Genomic DNA, 18,006 nt, shown 5'->3' with positions numbered 1-18,006 from the left:
AGCTCTGTGCTGCCCCAGTAGAAAGACGAGCGGTGATCAAAGTAGTGCAACCTTCTTCCTGCTCTGCCTTGCTGTTTATACAGCTTATTGCTGTCTGTGAGCTGGAAGTAGCTTCCACACCTGGCGTCGCACGTGGCTAACTCTAATCATTCATAAATAGTTTACTTAGTAAATGTGCCAAGCACAACAGTAGCTGGAGACAAAATACATTAGAGAGGAGCTGGTTTACTGTGAAGTCTGCTGCCGTTTTATTTAACTGTTTTGGTTTTTTTTTTTTCCAAAGACTTTTGTTTGCCCTACAAATACTGTAACTCATCCAACTGCATGTTTGGGAAACTGCTAAGTTTTTCTTTTAAATTGAAAAAAAAAGATGCGTCACAAAATTTAAAAAAAATAAAAAAAATCAAACGTGTGACTCAGTTCTGGAGAAGAGCAGAATCTGTTTACTGGGATCTGTTTTCCACAGATAAAGTTTATTTGAATTTGTGTCATGTGCTCACAGTCTTTGTATTATTATTATTTTTAAATATAATGTTAGTGCTAAACTTAAAACTAATTTGGCTTCGAAAGCAGATGAATGCAACCTCACACTTATTAAAATTTCACAAATGCTTGTGTCAAAATCCTGTTTTTATCCATACAGACATAATTTGGCAGCTATTATTAGCCTTACTGCACACTGAGTACATGTTTGTGTGTGTGTGTGTGTGTTTTACTCACATAGTCTGGCAGGGCTGTGTTGTCTCCCTGTCTGCCCCTTAAAGATTGTGTTGCCTGCTCCAAAACCTTGTTGTGCTTTTTAGAAAGCAAAGCAAATAAACTGAAAGGAAAAAACAAAGAAAAAGGGAGAAAACTGAGAACTCCAGCGACAGATAATAGATTCTTGTGAAAAGCTAAAACAAAATCCAAATACAGTTGTCACACCGCATGCAGTATGTTGTAAATAAATACACTCATACAATGTTTTAAAAGAAATAGTGGCATTTATGAAATGCTTCTCAAGGTAAAGAAAACATCCATTTAAAGGCAGATAATTGTTTTGACTTCTAAATGAAGCTTTTTAGAAGTATTGAAAAAATCAAAAATAATCCAGAAATTAGCCTAAGACTTTAAATACTCCCAGTTACAAAAAATAAAGGCTAAATTCTCCTCACAGACTTTCAGTATTTGTACAAGTGGCTGCTTCAGTTTAGGGTTTAATTATTTCTTTTTTTATTTAAAAAAAAAAAAAAGATTTCCCTTTAAATAATAAACTATTCATGTTCTTTCTTTTTTATTATTATTTACAGTGTCCTAAGATTCTCGTTTATCAGTCCTGAAAACACTTATAAAATCCTGCAGCATTCTGGATCCATAATAAACATCCAAATGAAGGTTTTAGAGCAGCTACTGCATGTTAAAGTCTGCATGGAGACTCTAATTTAACTGCAAAAGCCCTAATCTCAGAAAGTACTGAAAGATCTGTTCTCCATTTTCAGTTGTTTTTTTTCCCACTTCAGCTGAAAGACCACCAACCAGGATCCACCTGGGATCTTAACACAGTAACACAGTGTGACCAGCTGGCCCGTCCCATCTGTAATCTATGCTGAGGCAGTGACTGACACAGTCCATGAAACAGATTCAAAGGATCTGCACAGCGCTGGTATCGTCCCACAGTCAGTCAGGGAGCAAGAGCAGTGACAGACGAGGTCACGCACAAAACGCTACAGATATAACGTTGCCCTGTTTTCTAGAAGTTCAGAGAATCCTCTCCTATCTGGACTTCCAAAACTGGATAATTTCAATTTTATAAAAAAACAAGCCTTGTAAAGCTTTTATTCGTGTTACTGTTTTGAAGGAAACTCAAACTCTGAAATGAAATCAAAGATCTTATGAATGCAGAACAGCAGGTATAAAAGGTGCATTCATAACATTTCAAAAAATATAAAAATAATATAATTTTGACCTTGAGCGTGAACAGTTTGCTTACAACAAACAAAAACGTTAGACACCAAAAATAAAAAAAAATAAAAATCATGTTTTCTTCAGCCTTGCATCGTGTATTTTTGTATCCAATGTTGACCTAAAATGAGAGGTTTTAGTTTATTTTAGTAAACAGTTGTTTTTTTATAGACACCTACTGTTTGTTGTTTTAATTTAATTCATTTTACTACATAAAAAAATAATTGCAGATTTTCAACTAGCCTTTTTGCTTGAAATGCCTATCTCCACACACGATCTGCTCTCCTTAAAATGTGTCTTTTAAGGTGCATTTTGGGAAATCTGTCACTTCTCCCCATCACATTAGCATTAGGATTCTTTGGTTGCCAGTCTAGCTTTCCTTAAAGACTGAGCACCTGTATTCCCTGTCCAAACAGAGCAAACGGGGCATTTTGGAAGTAAAACCTTTATAACAGAAAGATTTAAACACTATTAAGCAATAAAACATTTTAAAGTGTTTTAAATTATTCTAGTAAACCATTAAAATGAAATTCTGAGCCAGAAAATATGGGCTCCTTAAACCATTTCGCTTGAGCCCCACATTAAAAAATGGGGACTATTTTGACCTTCTGTGTGAGCGACAGATAAGAGTCGCAGCGCAGAAGAAACTAAACGACGTTGGAGAGCGAGGATGAACATTAAACAGTAATAAAGAAGTTGGTAGAGGCGATGGGGAGGCTGTCTGTAAATAACAAGCTACAATCCTCTCTGAGAGTCAGCTGAGGGGCCGAGTTCAGTGCAGCTAGGCTGACATTCGGAAATTCCTGGCAGGAAATTCCCTTTATCTTGCTGGGAGCCAGCTAGTTGAGCCCAGCCCAGGCCATCATAGTCATCATCATTATCATCATCAGACAGAGAGTCAGTTGCTCTGCATGACTACTGGACAGAAGAGCACGCCAGAGTCACAGATACGGAGAGAAACAACAGCAGCGAGATAAGAAGATTCTGAATGTGCACACGTCTTTGAGGAAGGAACAATTTCTTCCCGTGTGCCTGGAGTTAAACACACATGAATGGCTGGATGTTTCTGTGTGTGTCTATGTTTGCTGTTTGGATCTCGTTCCTCTCCTCAGTCTCCTTTTGGGTCAAACTTTTTTTCCCCCCCCTCAGATTCCTTCGTGTTGCATAACGTTCTCCTCAACGCTCAGAGTTTGCAGCCTCAGTCAGATTACTGTAACAATCGATATCTGTATACAGCATGCATTTTTTAAACAGAAGCTGTTCCCCCCCCCCCCCTCCACACACACACACACACATTTTGGCCTTTTTCTTGCTGCACAAGCTGAAGAACCAAGCCTTATAAACTGCTTATTATTATAATTTAAACGCATGATGTCTAAAAGTAAGCCTGACTGGGGAAGTGACCTGACACCCACTGGTGTTTCCACAAAGTTTTCAAGCACCATTTTTCTCTTTGTGTTGCATCATGGTGTAGTAGTACAGTAGATACTGTGGGAGGTATAATTCAAGATGAGGCAAAAACACACATTAGTGTCCCATAATTTTATCCTTTGGCAATAACTACCTTTATTACATATTTAAATGGAATGACACATAGGATGGACTACGAGAAAACTATCTGAACGAGTCATATGAAGTTTGAATAAGAGACCAAAAAGGAGGATAAAATCCTGATTCAGATTACTGAAGATCCCATTTAAGTGTCAGATTTAGCTTTCAGTCTTTACCTCAACTCTTTGGTTGTTATAAAATATGTTTATATACGATAACATATGCTGTACTGAAAAATAACGCTCAACGTATTCACCCATCTGCTCCGGTTAATTTGCTCTGACATCTGTAACTCTCAGTACGTCCTTACCTGATGATGCGCTGGGCAGCATACTGGTGGAGACATCGGAACTGGGCAGACATGTTGGCAAGTGCAGCAAGGCAGTTGGTGTGGAGATACTTGTCCTAAAAGACGATGCATGAAAGCAGAAACACAACAAAAGGAAGCTGCATAAGAATATTACTGACTGACGTAACTACCAATTTATGACCGTGTTCTTCAGAACGGATGTCTCATTTGCGTGAATGTGTGCTCGTTTTACCCTGGTCCGTGTCATGTTGAACTGGATGGTGCGGATGACGACCAGAATGAGCAAGCTGCCGAGTGAGATCTCTGTCAGGGACCTCTCCGAGTACCAAAAAATGTTCTTCAGCACCTGTGAGAGACAGTGGGACACTAAGTGACATGTGTCTGCTGAACATGTCAGGAATGATTGACAAGAGTCACAGTGGCTGGACATAATGAATGGCTCCGCACACGGGAGCCGAGCTGTCTACGTACCACCTCGTGGATGGAGCGATTGAAGGCGTCGTCCTCTGTAAGAATGAGCAGAATAATGAGGGCCATGTAGACGTGATGAGAATTTCTCTCCTCTACGTGGTAAAGGATCTCAAGGATGGGCAACACCTGAGAGGTAAATGGGGGAGAAAAAACAGGAGAAAGAGCTCAGCATACAGTACCCGTCTGTTTATCACAGCAATTACATTTTTATTCGCAATTTGTGTAAATTTACCAGACTCTTTTGTAATCTTTTAAACTGGTCTTTAATTTGTTTTTTCCAGACTTTCTGAATCTTCTTTAAAGTTTGTTTAAAGAAATTGGCCTTTTTTTTTGTTCTCCCACACATTTTTAGTCCATTTCTTGATCCTGATCATTTTCAGAGTTGTTCTTAAAGCTACTTCATACTGACTTGTGAATCGTGAACCAGTGATGTGTATCTAGATAAAAGACAACCTAGCAAGAGACCAATTTTAAGTTGTATCTTTAGGTGTTTTGTTACTTGCAGACTGCACAGTGTTAGTCCAATTTCATCAATTATATCTTTAAAAAAACAAACAAGATAAACATCTGACAAGCAAAAAAAAATAAAAAGTACATAAATAAATGTATTTTTAAACCAAAAATGTGATTCTTAAATGACTATAAGCTAAAACCTTGACGTTTCTCTCTCATTTTATTTTTTGTTACTCCTTTTAGACACTGTTAACCTTTTGTACCTAGGGTTTTAGGCCTACTACTTTTTAGTTTGTCTTCCAGTTGTCAAATTTTCTAAAAAAAAAAAGAACTTCTTATTTATAAATACAAGACAAAATCTTTTCAGGAGTTCAGGCTTCTTTTTGGCTTGAATGATTCATGAGTCACAATTGACTGGCTTATATTAAATATATCAAATACAAACCATGAAAATGATAAAGTACAATGATTGAATAAAAAGAAGCCAATGTTAAAAGAAAGGCTTGGAAATCGAACTTTAAATAAAAGTAGGTTTGGCTCCAACCTATTTAACTAAATCTAAATCTGTTAATGATGCGACTTGAAAGAAAACAAGTCAAAGAATTGACTGGAGATGCAGATTCAGATTATGGGCGTATATTAGGGTTGTTTCTTCCATGTCTGAAAACTACTGGCTTCTTTTGTGGTTTTCTGTGTCATTTTTTTAGCTGGAGTACCTACCTTTACATTTCATCCAAGCTAATCATTTGTGAGTCCAACATTCTTGAATATGTGTCCAAGAATTGACTTTTATTTGCTAAACGTCTCCTTACATCCATGCTTCTACGAGAAATAACTCACTCTATCCCACATGGACAGAAAAAAAGCACCATCTGTCACAGCACACAGCTATGTCAAACCACTTCATGGCCATGCCGATGCATTATTTGAAAGACTACATAATGGATTTTATTAACCACGACCCAGCCACACCAGGATTGATTTTTTGTTTACAGCGCTTTTTTTGCTTCTTTCTTTTTGAAAATGCCTGGTTGGGACAGGAAAAATGAAATCAGAGTCCCTTTATAATTTTCCCACCCACCAGATTATCCATGTCAGTTCTTGACAGGATGTACGTCTTCAGGTTGGCGTTCTGGTGGAGCAGAGTGTAAAGCAGTAACGTGGCTTGGTCAGAGCGCTGCTGCTCGCATAGAGCTGTATACAGACTGTTGAAATTGATCTGGAAGCTGTGAGGCTGATCCACAGGCAGCGACGACGTGTCTACATGAAAAAGGGCAAATATTGGGAGGTTTACTACCAACACTTCTTTAGTTACATCTGGCTCAAGTCACACATACATTGTAAATAAAAGTCTCAATCATAAACAATGGAATAAAATGTTCTATATGCCTACGGTACTCTCATTACCTTGTGTGTTTCTGAAACAAGTAATAGCCTGGCGGTAGGGGTTAGGCCAGTCGGGCCCATCTGTTAGATTGGTTAATACCAGCAGTAACAGAAGACTCTGATTGGATAAAGGTAAGGGGTTGTTTTCCTGGTCTGTCCCAGCTTTGCTGCCAGCTCCACCCAGAGTGAAGACACTCCACAGACCACCTGGAAGGAGAGGGATTTTTCATGATTTCTGTGCTTTTTATTCAAATAATTTAAACAAAACCTGTGATAAACACTAACCTAATACTGCCATAAATGGTAATAAACAATCAGCATCCTTCTATGTGAATGACATCGGTCTATAACATTTTATTAAGATATAACAGAATAGCTTTATTGTCATTGTATCAATGCAAAATGCAAAAAGTTCGTAATTCAAACTCTTCATTCCACCAAAGTGTCGGTAACCAACAAATCAGACAAAGGCTTGACATTTATGGTATATTCTGGAAGTTGGAATTCCAACTCAGATGGCCAAAGATTCCTCACCAACCCTTACCTCAAAGTCCAAAATGGCTGCCTAACTCATGAAAAGTGGTGACAGATGCAGTCATAAGTTTCTCTTTTTCCACATCTGTTGGTTTATATTTAATTAAATCAGTTGTACACATAATACAGTTCAGTACTATCTCTATCGAGAAACCTCTTGCTGTAGTGTTTGCATGCACAGAACGCAGATAACACATTGTTATTGGCTTGTATTACTAACAATAGTTAACATGGTTACAGAGCACAACAATCAGAAAATCTCACTGGTTTTCTAAGCTGCATCTGGAACAAAGTAAGTTGGGCATTTTCCACTGAGGACTGAATCAGGCAGCAGTTTGTTACCAGTGATGGTCAATGTGAATCCTACGCTTCAAAGCAGAAAGCGTTCGGTGTAACCAGGCAGAGAAACTCTGATGCAAAATAAAAGAAGTGCAAAAATCAATCAAACAACTTTTTCTTGAAGTACAATGAAATTACTGCTTTTTACGCAGCATTACTTTCCCATCTGGTTAGGATTAACACGTGGTATTTTCAGAGAAGTCTAAATGAAACCTTTAAGGACATTCACTGAACAAGGGACAGAACTGCATGAAAACTACATTAATATGAAACATAGATGTAGGATAGCAGATAAGGAATATGGGCTGCCAGCTGCTGGTTGAAAAAATGTTGGGATCAATAGAAAATTTGTTGTTTTAGAATAGTAATTATCTTACACACCCCATAGTGCACCTAAAATGTTCCTTTTTTTGATGCAACAGTATAATCGGTTTTTTTTAAACTTACTGAACATGTCTGCAAACAGCTCGTATTTTTGCATCCAACAGTTTAGGAGCGACATTATTATTAATGTGGTGTCTTGTTTTTTTTCTGCTAAGCAGATGTCAATTCAATATTTATCCTTGTTTGGTGTTGCTTGAGGGAAATCTGAGACTCGAGCTGCTAAATATTCTGTTTTGCTAGGCACTTCGAGGTAAACTGTACCTGCCTTTTAGCAAAATAGGATGTGTGTGCAGTGAATGTGAGAGATTTTTTAGCTATGGACAGTTCTTAGAGGCCAAAATGAACCAAAGCCTGAACCAAAACAACAAAGCTACAAACCAGATAGCTAAAATGATGTACTGAAACTCACACTAAATACATGCAAACATGAGTGAAAGCTACTACAAGTAATTCTCATCTCTTTGTAATTTGCTAGAATGTTGTGATCTTATACAAAAAACAAAATAAATTCAAAACTAGATCAGGAATTGCAGTTTTCACTTTGAACCATTCAAGAAGGATTTAGTAAAAATTAGTGAATGGGTTGTATGTCAGGCATTTTATAGACAGGTTTTCAAATACGTGACAAATCTTCAACCTTGCATATCATTAGTACTTCTCTAAATAATGAACTGAAAACAGCATGTGTACTCAGACTGATGTAATCACGACCAAAGTGAGCACAATGGAGTCACACAGAACGCTTAGCAGCACCTGAAATTTGAAACAACACAGACAGCGCCACCGAACAAAGAGAAACTGGAACTGCTGGCCAGCGGGAGTGGATGAAGGAAGTTGTTTTGCTGTTGGGGATTAGAGACAGAGATGAGCGAATTTCTTGCGGAGCCACTATAGTGCTGGCCCTTTCAGGCATCGCATGAAGCTCGAGAAACACAAACCCCAGGATACACAGATGACGGTCTCTGGCTCCTCCACGTCTAGCCTGACAGAATGCACAATAAGCACTAGTGAGTGTCGTACAACCAGCGAGCTGCAGGCAAACACAAGTAGATTTGTTGCCATCTAGAGGTGATGACTGGAAGAGCAGAACAAATTTTAGGATTAGTTTACACATTCTCTACTTGGTTGAAAAGTGTGTACAGATCCCTGCTGTTTATTTTAAACATTAGTTGGGTGTAGGCGCTATGCACACAGGTATTGTACTAAGGGGGAAAAAAGCCAAGTGACATTCAAGTATCTTTCTCCTGAAAGAACGTAAATGGACTGAAAGATTAACTTCTGAATTATGACAATTTCATTAAAATGTAACAAAACAGTGATCTCCATGTGTGTAATTGGTTCCCTCTACCAAACAGTATCGCCTTGTTCTTGCTCTATGTCCTCTAAATTTACAATACTGATCACCAGGAAAGAGACGCAGCAGCATTTAAATGTACTCAAGTGAGTATGTGGGGGGAAAAAAGGGAAATTTATTTGCGCAAAAGAAAACTAACAAAGTAAATATGAAATAAAATTAAACACCCGAGAGGGGAATTATATAACTTGCAGTTTGTCGCACACACTGCGCACACATGGTAGTCCACTTTTTCCTCTGCTGGCCAGAACCAGAAGTGAGAGAGAACGAGACCCAGTGAAAGATGACGGAGCCCTGTTCATCGCATCACTGGCACCAGAGCGACTGGTCCAGCGGTGTCACAGAGCCCGGTCTGGCAGCCACATTTCCTGAACTCCCTCGCACACATTACCGCACATTTTACCTTCGTGGGGGCCATTTGTTATTCGTCTGGCTTGGTGCCCCTCTGCCTGTCTGGCTGCCCACCCCATAAACCCAATAATACTACACTGCTTGGGCTGTTCCGGCCCTGGCCAGCAACTCGGTGGGAAAAGAGGAGGAAGAGGAGAGGGAATAAAAGAAAAGGTCACACTTTGACAAAGAGGCTGGTATACTGGACATCAGTGCCTGGGGCCAGTGAAGGCTCCTGACTATGAGGCACGCAACACATTTGTCCTCTAAAATGTCCTTTTCACAGGCGGTTTCTTCTTTGAAACAATCCGTATGACCTAAATATTTTTTTACAACTTTTCTCAGCATGAAAACACACAGGAAATATCCATGAAAATCAATCTGATGTGTCCCAAAACAGACTAAGCATGAAAATACAACAAAAACTGTTGATGCCTAATAAGCCTTGGTTTTGGGCCCAAAGGCCAAACTGATGTCTTACATAATTTCCACTATTGTCAGAGACATTACTATAAAAAACCCTCATCAAAATAGCAAATAAGATGCAAACTATTTCTACTAAATCGACTCAGTGACACTCAAAAAATGATAAATGGTAAATAAACTGTAGTTATATAGTGCCTTTTCAGCAAACTAGGCTAGTCAAAGTAGCCTAGCCTAGTAGCCTTTACAACACAATCAGAGCCCTCACTTACCCATCCACACACAACCATACAGCACTACATGACATCTCTACAAATCTGAATAAATCATTCTATAGAGACTAATCAGATTTAGATCACATTCATACACCGATGGGGCACATTGGAGGCAATGAGGGGTTCAGTGTTTTGCCCATACTGCCAGGAATCGAACCTCTGACTCTCTCATTAAAGGACGCCTGCTCTAACCACTGAGCCACAGCCGCCCGCAAGACCTTGTGGGATCTTGAGGTGGTGAGTCACATCAAATACACACATGCACAAGGGCTTTGATTTAATAATTCAGTGAGTAAACTAACAATTAAAAAGAGTTATTACTTTAATTTATTTTAAGAACACTCTACAGCAGCCTCACAACTCTAAGCGGCTCTGATTTTCCGTCTGAATTATGCTAATAATATATGTGGAATGCCTATTTCTGTTACAGTCGATAAAAATTCATACAATCAGCCTGGGTAAAATAAACACAACCCTCCTTTTAACGGAGAGAAGATTTTGTTGAAACGGCAGTGTTGCAATGGCTGCAAAAAGCTACAACTGAGAACATTAGCTGAAGCGCACGCAGAGATGCAAAAGGCTGGTGAACACAGACAGACGCGATGTCCTAGTTCTTTCCTTGCATAACTGTAAATGAAACAGAACATCAGGGCTTTGGGCCAAAGCTTTGGCCAAGCATGAAGATGGGCAGACATACACTATATTCCAGACAAGCACTCATTACCCAGAACCACATCTGTTGTGCAGATAATAAGCAGGATTAAAAACATGTTCATCCCAGTTCAACGATTAATACGTGAGCACTCCGTGGACTAAAATTCACCTTTTAATTACGAAAACAGCCAAACCATCTCAATGAAAACATGCCACAAAAGTGTCCTACATCAAAAAAAAAAATCTCCTGATTATCGGATAATTCTGAGTGAAAATAAAAAGTACACAGTTAAAGTAGAAGCAAAAAACTGAGTGGCAAAAAAACAGAAGTGTGGGACATGCAGACTAATAAGGAATGAGCTTTATGTGTTAGTGGCAGTTTTGTACTTCTGTGGAAACCTACTTAACCAGCTAACGGCCCTGCTTCGGGGAAAAGAATACCAGTCACTTGAATAATCTTGTCTAGACTAAAATGTCAGGCTGACAGGTCACCAACATTTTTGCCTTCCAGGGGAAAAAAAAAAAAAAAAACAGCAGGCACTATTAATGGACGGGACAAGAATTTAGTCCAGACATAAAAACCCTTAAGTACGAGATGTGATGACTTTGGTCAAGTGAAAACTCAGTGGAACAAAGAAACTGCAAAGGTCAGCAAGTTAACAAGATTAACGAGGAAGAACACAAGAAAGCTCATTCTTATAATAATAAAAAAACATTGACAGTGTGTTGAAATAAAGATTAAGGGAAGAAAAAGGTCCAAAAAGCTTTGAGTTATCAGTCCCCTCTATCTCACCCTCAGCAGTGAGTGTTAAAGACAGACAAGAGGAATCCTGCCCTTCAGAAATTAAAATGGCGACAAGAAAATTAAGAACCAATTTGTTTCACCGAAGGCAAGTGTTTTATAGTTGTGTGTGTGTGTGTGTGTGGGTGGGGGGGGTGTCTGTGTGTATACTTTTTTAATTTGTCCTTTGAACTTTGAACATGTCCTGAAATGAAATGGGGGGGGGGGGGCATTCTTCTCAGTGATAATGCTGACACAGCCAATGTGTTTGCAAGTTTCATTTAGAAACTAATTTGTTTTACTTTGAAAGAAAAAAGAAAAACATTTGCATGACACTAAACTGTTTCATTTAAAAGCAACACATCAAAAAATAGATCATTTGAATGAATAAAATTTTCATTCTGAACAAGCAGAAAAAAAATATTGATATCCAATGACCTAAAAATGAACTTTTCTAAAATAAAGGCCTGCAAAAATAGTAATAATCCAATAAGTCCGCAGTTAGAAGTGAGTTCTTGTGGAGCAAAGGAAGCTGCTGCGCCTGGTTGACAGACAGCTATCAGCTGAGACAAGGGAGAGGATTATAAAGCTTCTTTTAAGGAGGTAATTCAACACAGACAGCGGCAAAACATGGCGGCGATTCCAGCGAACCGTGTCAGTAATTTGGAGCAAGTACAAACAAAGTGAAGAAACTTGTAAAAAAAAAAGGAAACATGCCGGCAGGCCGTGAAAGAAGCCAGACTGTCAGAATATAAAAAAGTAGAAGCATTATGCATTCAAAATGGAGAATGCATAGCAAAAGAAATAATAAAAAACATACGGGCAGAAGCAGAAGTCTGTGTTTGTGATCCAACTGTAACAAATGAGATATGTGAATAAAAAAAAAGCCAAATCTAGAAATAATCAACACCTAAAGATTGATGATGTGTGGCTGCAGCTTTTATCTACAGTTTAAACAAATAAGAACTGACAAATTATGTAAAAGAATGACTTATATTAGCTTACATTAACAAATCTGTTACAATAAACAAGAAGTCTAGTTTTATTTTTAGGTTACAATATTATTACATTCAAGCTAAAAAGCCTAAAAAGTTAATAAAGTTAAGCTATTTGTTTAAACTGTGTCTAAAATGAACTACATGCTGCCCTGCTAACGGTTTTTTATAAAGTTGGGAGATTAAGAAAACAATGAAAACATTTACCATTTCTCTGTTTTTGTGAGACTTTGTGATAAATCATTATCCTGGCATTGTCAGATTTCTTATTAACTCATTTGTTGCCTCGTAACCTCCTATTTTTTCTGTATAATGCAGCAAAGATACAGTACAACTGTCTCATTTGTTTTGTTACACATATTCAAGCCCTTTAAAAGATGAATCGTTATAATTTCTGTCTTCACACGTGTCATACAGCCACATTATTTTTTTTAAGCTAAGTCTAACACTCGCTGAAATCCAACCAAAGCTGAAAGTTCAAGAAATACTTCGCGGAGCGGCACCCATTTGTTGCATTTGTCTTTATAGACTGAAGACGGAGGAAGAAAACAAGTGTCTTTGTGTCTTTGTGTCTTTGTCGGTGTGTTTGTGTGTGAATAAGGGAGGCGGCTGCAGACAGACAGGCTCTGGGGGATTACGGAACAGGACAGGAGACCATAACTCATCGAGCCCATCACTGGCCACAGACACACAGGCTGGGCCGAATGGTGATTGCGCACTGATATGAATCTGCCACCAACAACCAACAAAGAGCATTTATTCACAGGGGGAAACCCGGCCCTATTCTCACCCTCAAACAAACACACAAACAAAACTACTTTTTTTTTTTTTTTTTTAAACCAGCCTGAAACATACAACCAGCTCAGCTCATCTCTGACTCATCATTCCCATCCACATGACTGCGCACTTTCAAGTCTCAAATTATTCAAAAACGCTCACTCTTAGGCTACAGACCGAAAAATAAACTGAAATTAATCTATTTTGGGTTACACTATTGCTCTTCTTTCTTTGCTTTTTTTTTTGTAAGTAAACTATTAATGTAAAAAAGATGTAAGGAACCAAATGCAGGCATCTAGAAATAAAATAAACCTAATATTTTAACGCAGCTTTAAAAAAAACAAGAAAAAAAACAACACAGAAAATGGAAACTTTTTCCAATTTTCTTGGGTTGAGTACTGTAAATAAAATGCCAAAATTAAAATCTTGTTTGCAGAAAGAAAAAAAACAGTGTTGTTGCTTCATAGCTACTCTTTTTTTGTCTTGTTTTTGTGTATTTGAGTGCGTATTCGTACTTGCCACCCCAGACGCCAGGCCGTAAAGCAGACCACCTTCAGCTTTGGGCTCAAAGATGTGGGTTGCGGGGGGGCACTTCTCCTGCCTGATGAAGTTGTAGAGCAGCGTCTTCACCAGTCGACTGGTCAAGCTCAAACTGGGGAACAAAAGGCAAAAGTGTTTAGAACAACTGTAAGAACATCGTGATCAGAATGCACACCTAAGAGATCACTTTATATCATTGATTACACCTGAACATTTACAAAAAAATAGATTTATGGTTTGATTTTGGTTATCTAATAAAAGAGCCTAACATGTATCACATACTTTAACCTGCAGCTGTGATAAAAGCTGAAAAGGTTGATATAAAATCTAAAAACACACATGGTCCTATCGATCTAAACTGTGTTGCCGACAGAACACCAAAATGAAAAGTTGTGACGCGAGCAAAACTTGTGCTAAAATCAAATTTCAAAATGCAGGCATGGATGTTTTCCAGCTCTGCACCTTTCATGTTTAACTCCCATATCTTTCAGACAGCTTCTCTCCATCTTCTGAACACAAGTTTAACAATTATTTCTCTGAGAAAAAAAAGTGTTTGTTTCCTCACAGACTCGGCCTCTTACCGGTCAGTTTTCGTTCTTAGTGACCGATAATGACATCAGATCATGGTGTGTGTGTGTGTGTGTGTGTGTGTATAAAGCCAGATGGACTAGGATCCTGTTTTTGGTTTACATGGTGACCAGAACAGGTGTCAGTTTCAGCCCTTACTCCTTTCCTCAGCTCATAATTAAAGCCCAAATCTTCACATATTTCCAAGCATAAGAGGATTGACTTCAGACCGCTTTGAATTTTAGTTTAGGGATGTCACAGTCAACAAGAAGGGACAAAAATCTGCTTTTGCATTAACTCTAAAGAGAAAATTAAGAAGACTGTAGCTACTAAACTTCCTCTTGAAGCAAGAGGGAGCTTTCTTATTGTTATCTTGGTGCAAATTGGGTGTTTTTAAGCTTCGTATTAAGTTAAAAGTCCTTTCATGGTTTAATATGAATACGAGTTTGTTTCTCACCATCGTCCCTTCATGATGTGCTGGTAGACTAGTCCATCTCGGAGGATGTCTTTGTGGAGGAGCTGATAGGAGAAGAAGACCAGTAACGTGGTCACTGCTTCAAACAGGATGCTGTAGGTGATATCTCTGCAGACGACAGGTGCACAAAGATTCAGTCTTTAGATAAGATGATGTTCAAAACAGCTCTGGAAGTCTTACCAGGAAAACAGAAAAGGCTGGATCTCAATAGTAAGGCTGTGTCCTATGCTACATTAATTATAACAAAGAAACTGGAACACATGAAGTTACCCCCCCTAGTGCATTTCTAAATCCTACTCAAAAATATTTTGCTCATAGTAGAAAAATGCACAAATCTGATTTTAAACCAAACATTTTATTTGCATTTTAAAAACTGTTTCCCACTGATGAGGCTCAGATGTAGGATAACAGATATTAGAAATATTTAAACATGCCGTATTTTAGTTATTAGGAGTATTAAATGCATAATTCACACAAGATGTAAGAAAAAGGAACAAACTAAAAGTCATGCAGTCCCAAAAGCAAACTAATAAACGCTTTAATCCAAGTTCTAACAAAACAAATGGCAGTACCTACAAAAACAGGAACAGTAACAAAAAGAAAAACTTAAAACAAATGAAATTTTAAATAAAAATTTAACAGACTACACTTGTGGTTTTGCCTCTTCAGTCTAATACTCTAATCCCTACTGATCTCCTTTTCAGGAATTAAATGAATACTTTAATTTTTTGCTAACCTCAGAGATGCTTTTTTACCTAAAGCAATCATTTTTGATTAAAAATATAAAAGTCCAACTAGCACACAAAGTCAAAATACTAAATTTATAAATAAATTAAAGAGGGGGGAGGGGAGAAACAAGAAATTTTTCTCGTTTTTCCATCAGGTATTCCTCGATAAATTGTTTCTGCTCTACACCTGTGACTGGAATAATAACCGCCAATCTTTCATGTGAAACAATGACACAAAAGGTGCAGAAGTCTGCTCGAGATTTGTGGAAGCTGTGGTGAAAGAATGGCCAGAATCCCAAAGCAGGAGCACGTACAGAGGAAGTGGGCTCACGGCCACAAAAGTGGTGAAGGAAAGAAAAACAGTGAGGCTTTAGGCTTGAAACAATGAATAATGTTGGAATGCTGGATGTTTGCAGACGAGAGCCAGGTTTTCATGTCTGGAGACAACAGGAAAAAAAAAAAAAAAAAAGATAAATTACGCAAGAAAATGAAGAAGATGGAAGGAAAATAGTGTTGGAGACATTGGTAGACAGAAGAGAATGTCAAAAATGACCCACTCCAGACGTGTGAATAAAAGAGGGGGAATCTGACGACGCGTCGTTGAGAAAACAGCAAATGTCAGCCGGCTTTGTGTTTCCCCACTGCGAGCGAGTCTGCGTGGAGTGCAGAGAAGTGTGTGCAAAGATACTGCTTTTATTTCTGTCTCTGACAGAATGTCAGTCAAATAATTCACCCACTGATGAGCCACCCACCCACGGAAACATCTTCTCATTAATTCAGTGTTAGTGTGTGCACCGCCCAGTGGGAGTAAAGGCTGACTTTATTTTTCAAACATTATGTTCCCTTCTCTCCTACTCACATTGGAAATGTTCCTAAATATTTATTTCATTTCTTAACCTTATCAGCACTTTCTCTCTTTAACCCTTTCACACGCACACAGCTTCTTTTTCTCCTCTTTTCTTGGTTTGTATATTAAGAAAGCAAACTTGCTTCTTTCCATTTATGGCGGAAAACTATCTGGGAATAACGTGGGAATTGATTCTTGTTATGCTCAGTCAGCATTGGGACCATATGAATTTGACCATATATCCCCAGTTTTAGCTTCTTTACACTGGTTGCCAGTACATTTTAGGATTCATTTTAAAATCCTTTTATTTACTTTTAAAGCTCTTAATGGCCTTGCCCCTCCCCATCTGTCTGAGCTGTTACACCCTTACACACCCTCCCGTTCCCTCAGGTCAGCTGACCAGTCGTTTCTGAGGGTGCTGAAGACAAAGCGTGTGCTCAGAGGGGACCGTGCTTTTTCTGTAGCAGCTCCCAAGCTATGGAATGACCTTCCTTTGGGCATAAGACAGGCCTCTTCACTTGCTGGTTTTAAATCCCTTCCTAAGACCCATCTCTTTTCTTTAGGTTTAGGCACAATCTGAGATGTTTGACTTTGTTTTATTGTGTTTATATTGTAATTATTTTATTACTGCTTTTATATTTGACCTCCTCTATTTCTGATTGTATTGTATTATATGATTGTGTACAGCATTTTGGTCCGGTGGGTGTTTAAAGTGCTTTATAAATAAAGTTGGTATGGTAAACGGTGTAGCAATGTATTTATTGACAGACAAACAGCACCGCATGTGAACCTGATTTATTTAAGATACAAACCGTCAGAAGAGTAAAACAGTTTCATTAACTTGGACATTTTGACTTCAGAGTACAAATCAACACACCTACTGATACGCATCAAACTTCCCATGAGCGGCTTTTCTGTTACCATTCTAAATCTAGGAAACTAAAATCATAGGCATTCATATTTCTTTATTTCACTTCCCATCCAAAGAGATTTAAAAGAAGTGACATTTTCAATTTGGTGCACTATGATGGTGAATTACAGATAAAAAAACTGAATAGGAAATGTTTTTTTGTTGTTGTTTTGTTTTGAGACTGACATGTGAATATTACTGATAGAAAAAGTTGTAATGTTGAGAAAAAAAAAGTTGTTTTTTAAGATTTAAGCCAGAGGAAGTGAACCCTACGGTGCTCCTGACACCGACTGTATTTGCTTCATTTATTGTTATTTGGCTATTATTATTGTAGCTAATGATTACATGTTCACTTTTACTGAGTTAACTACAAAATAACATCCAATATTTTAGCTGAACCAGTCTGAGGTGCAGTTTATTACACAGAGCTCGTTTCAATCCTTCACAATAACAATCTCAACTAAATTGAGCGCCAACATCAAAGAAACTGTCAAACCTTTTGGTGGTCTATAATTAATTTGATAATTACATTATCGCCTACCTTTCATGGCGATGGGAGATAACCGTTAATGTTAATGGTTCAGCGTGTGGGATACAAGACTCACGCTCACATGCCTTACATGTTTTAGTGTACGTGAGACAGAGAGGTGTTTTAATTCAGTGTTTCCCTCACATCACATTAGTAAAAACACACACAGATTCAATAAGATAAGAGGTACTTACAGCAGGGGCACTTCGACAATCAGGTGAACGAGGTTTAACAACAGCTCCTCAAGGAGGTCCTCGCTCCCCGTTTCTACAGAATCGGCAGAGGCAGTTATTACGCGAGATATATATGGCAGCTCCCAGCTGATCGTAGTTTTATCTTTCTGTCTCCCACAACCCGGCTTCATTCCTGCCATGTCTCCTTTTTTATTTTTA

At 38.3% G+C, this 18,006-nt stretch overlaps 1 protein-coding gene across 1 annotated transcript in view; it reads right to left on the bottom strand.

The window, feature by feature from the left end:
- The window catches only part of dym (dymeclin), a 48,289-nt gene that overhangs the window by 23,515 nt on the left and 6,768 nt on the right, over positions 1 to 18,006 (bottom strand). Inside the window, exons 6-14 of the mRNA XM_017407602.3 lie at positions 17,809 to 17,881; positions 14,583 to 14,708; positions 13,534 to 13,670; positions 6,134 to 6,319; positions 5,808 to 5,986; positions 4,274 to 4,399; positions 4,035 to 4,148; positions 3,803 to 3,897; positions 721 to 820 (exon numbers count right to left, since the gene is read on the bottom strand). Of these exons, the coding sequence (XP_017263091.1) occupies positions 721 to 820; positions 3,803 to 3,897; positions 4,035 to 4,148; positions 4,274 to 4,399; positions 5,808 to 5,986; positions 6,134 to 6,319; positions 13,534 to 13,670; positions 14,583 to 14,708; positions 17,809 to 17,881 (1,136 nt within the window). The remainder of the gene's footprint in view (positions 1 to 720; positions 821 to 3,802; positions 3,898 to 4,034; positions 4,149 to 4,273; positions 4,400 to 5,807; positions 5,987 to 6,133; positions 6,320 to 13,533; positions 13,671 to 14,582; positions 14,709 to 17,808; positions 17,882 to 18,006) is intronic.

This window comes from Kryptolebias marmoratus, linkage group LG14 (genome assembly GCF_001649575.2).
Source record: "Kryptolebias marmoratus isolate JLee-2015 linkage group LG14, ASM164957v2, whole genome shotgun sequence".
In the NCBI taxonomy this organism is placed as follows: domain Eukaryota; kingdom Metazoa; phylum Chordata; class Actinopteri; order Cyprinodontiformes; family Rivulidae; genus Kryptolebias; species Kryptolebias marmoratus.
The sequence above is the reverse complement of the archived record's forward strand: the minus strand, read 5'-3'. Positions and strand labels throughout refer to the sequence as shown.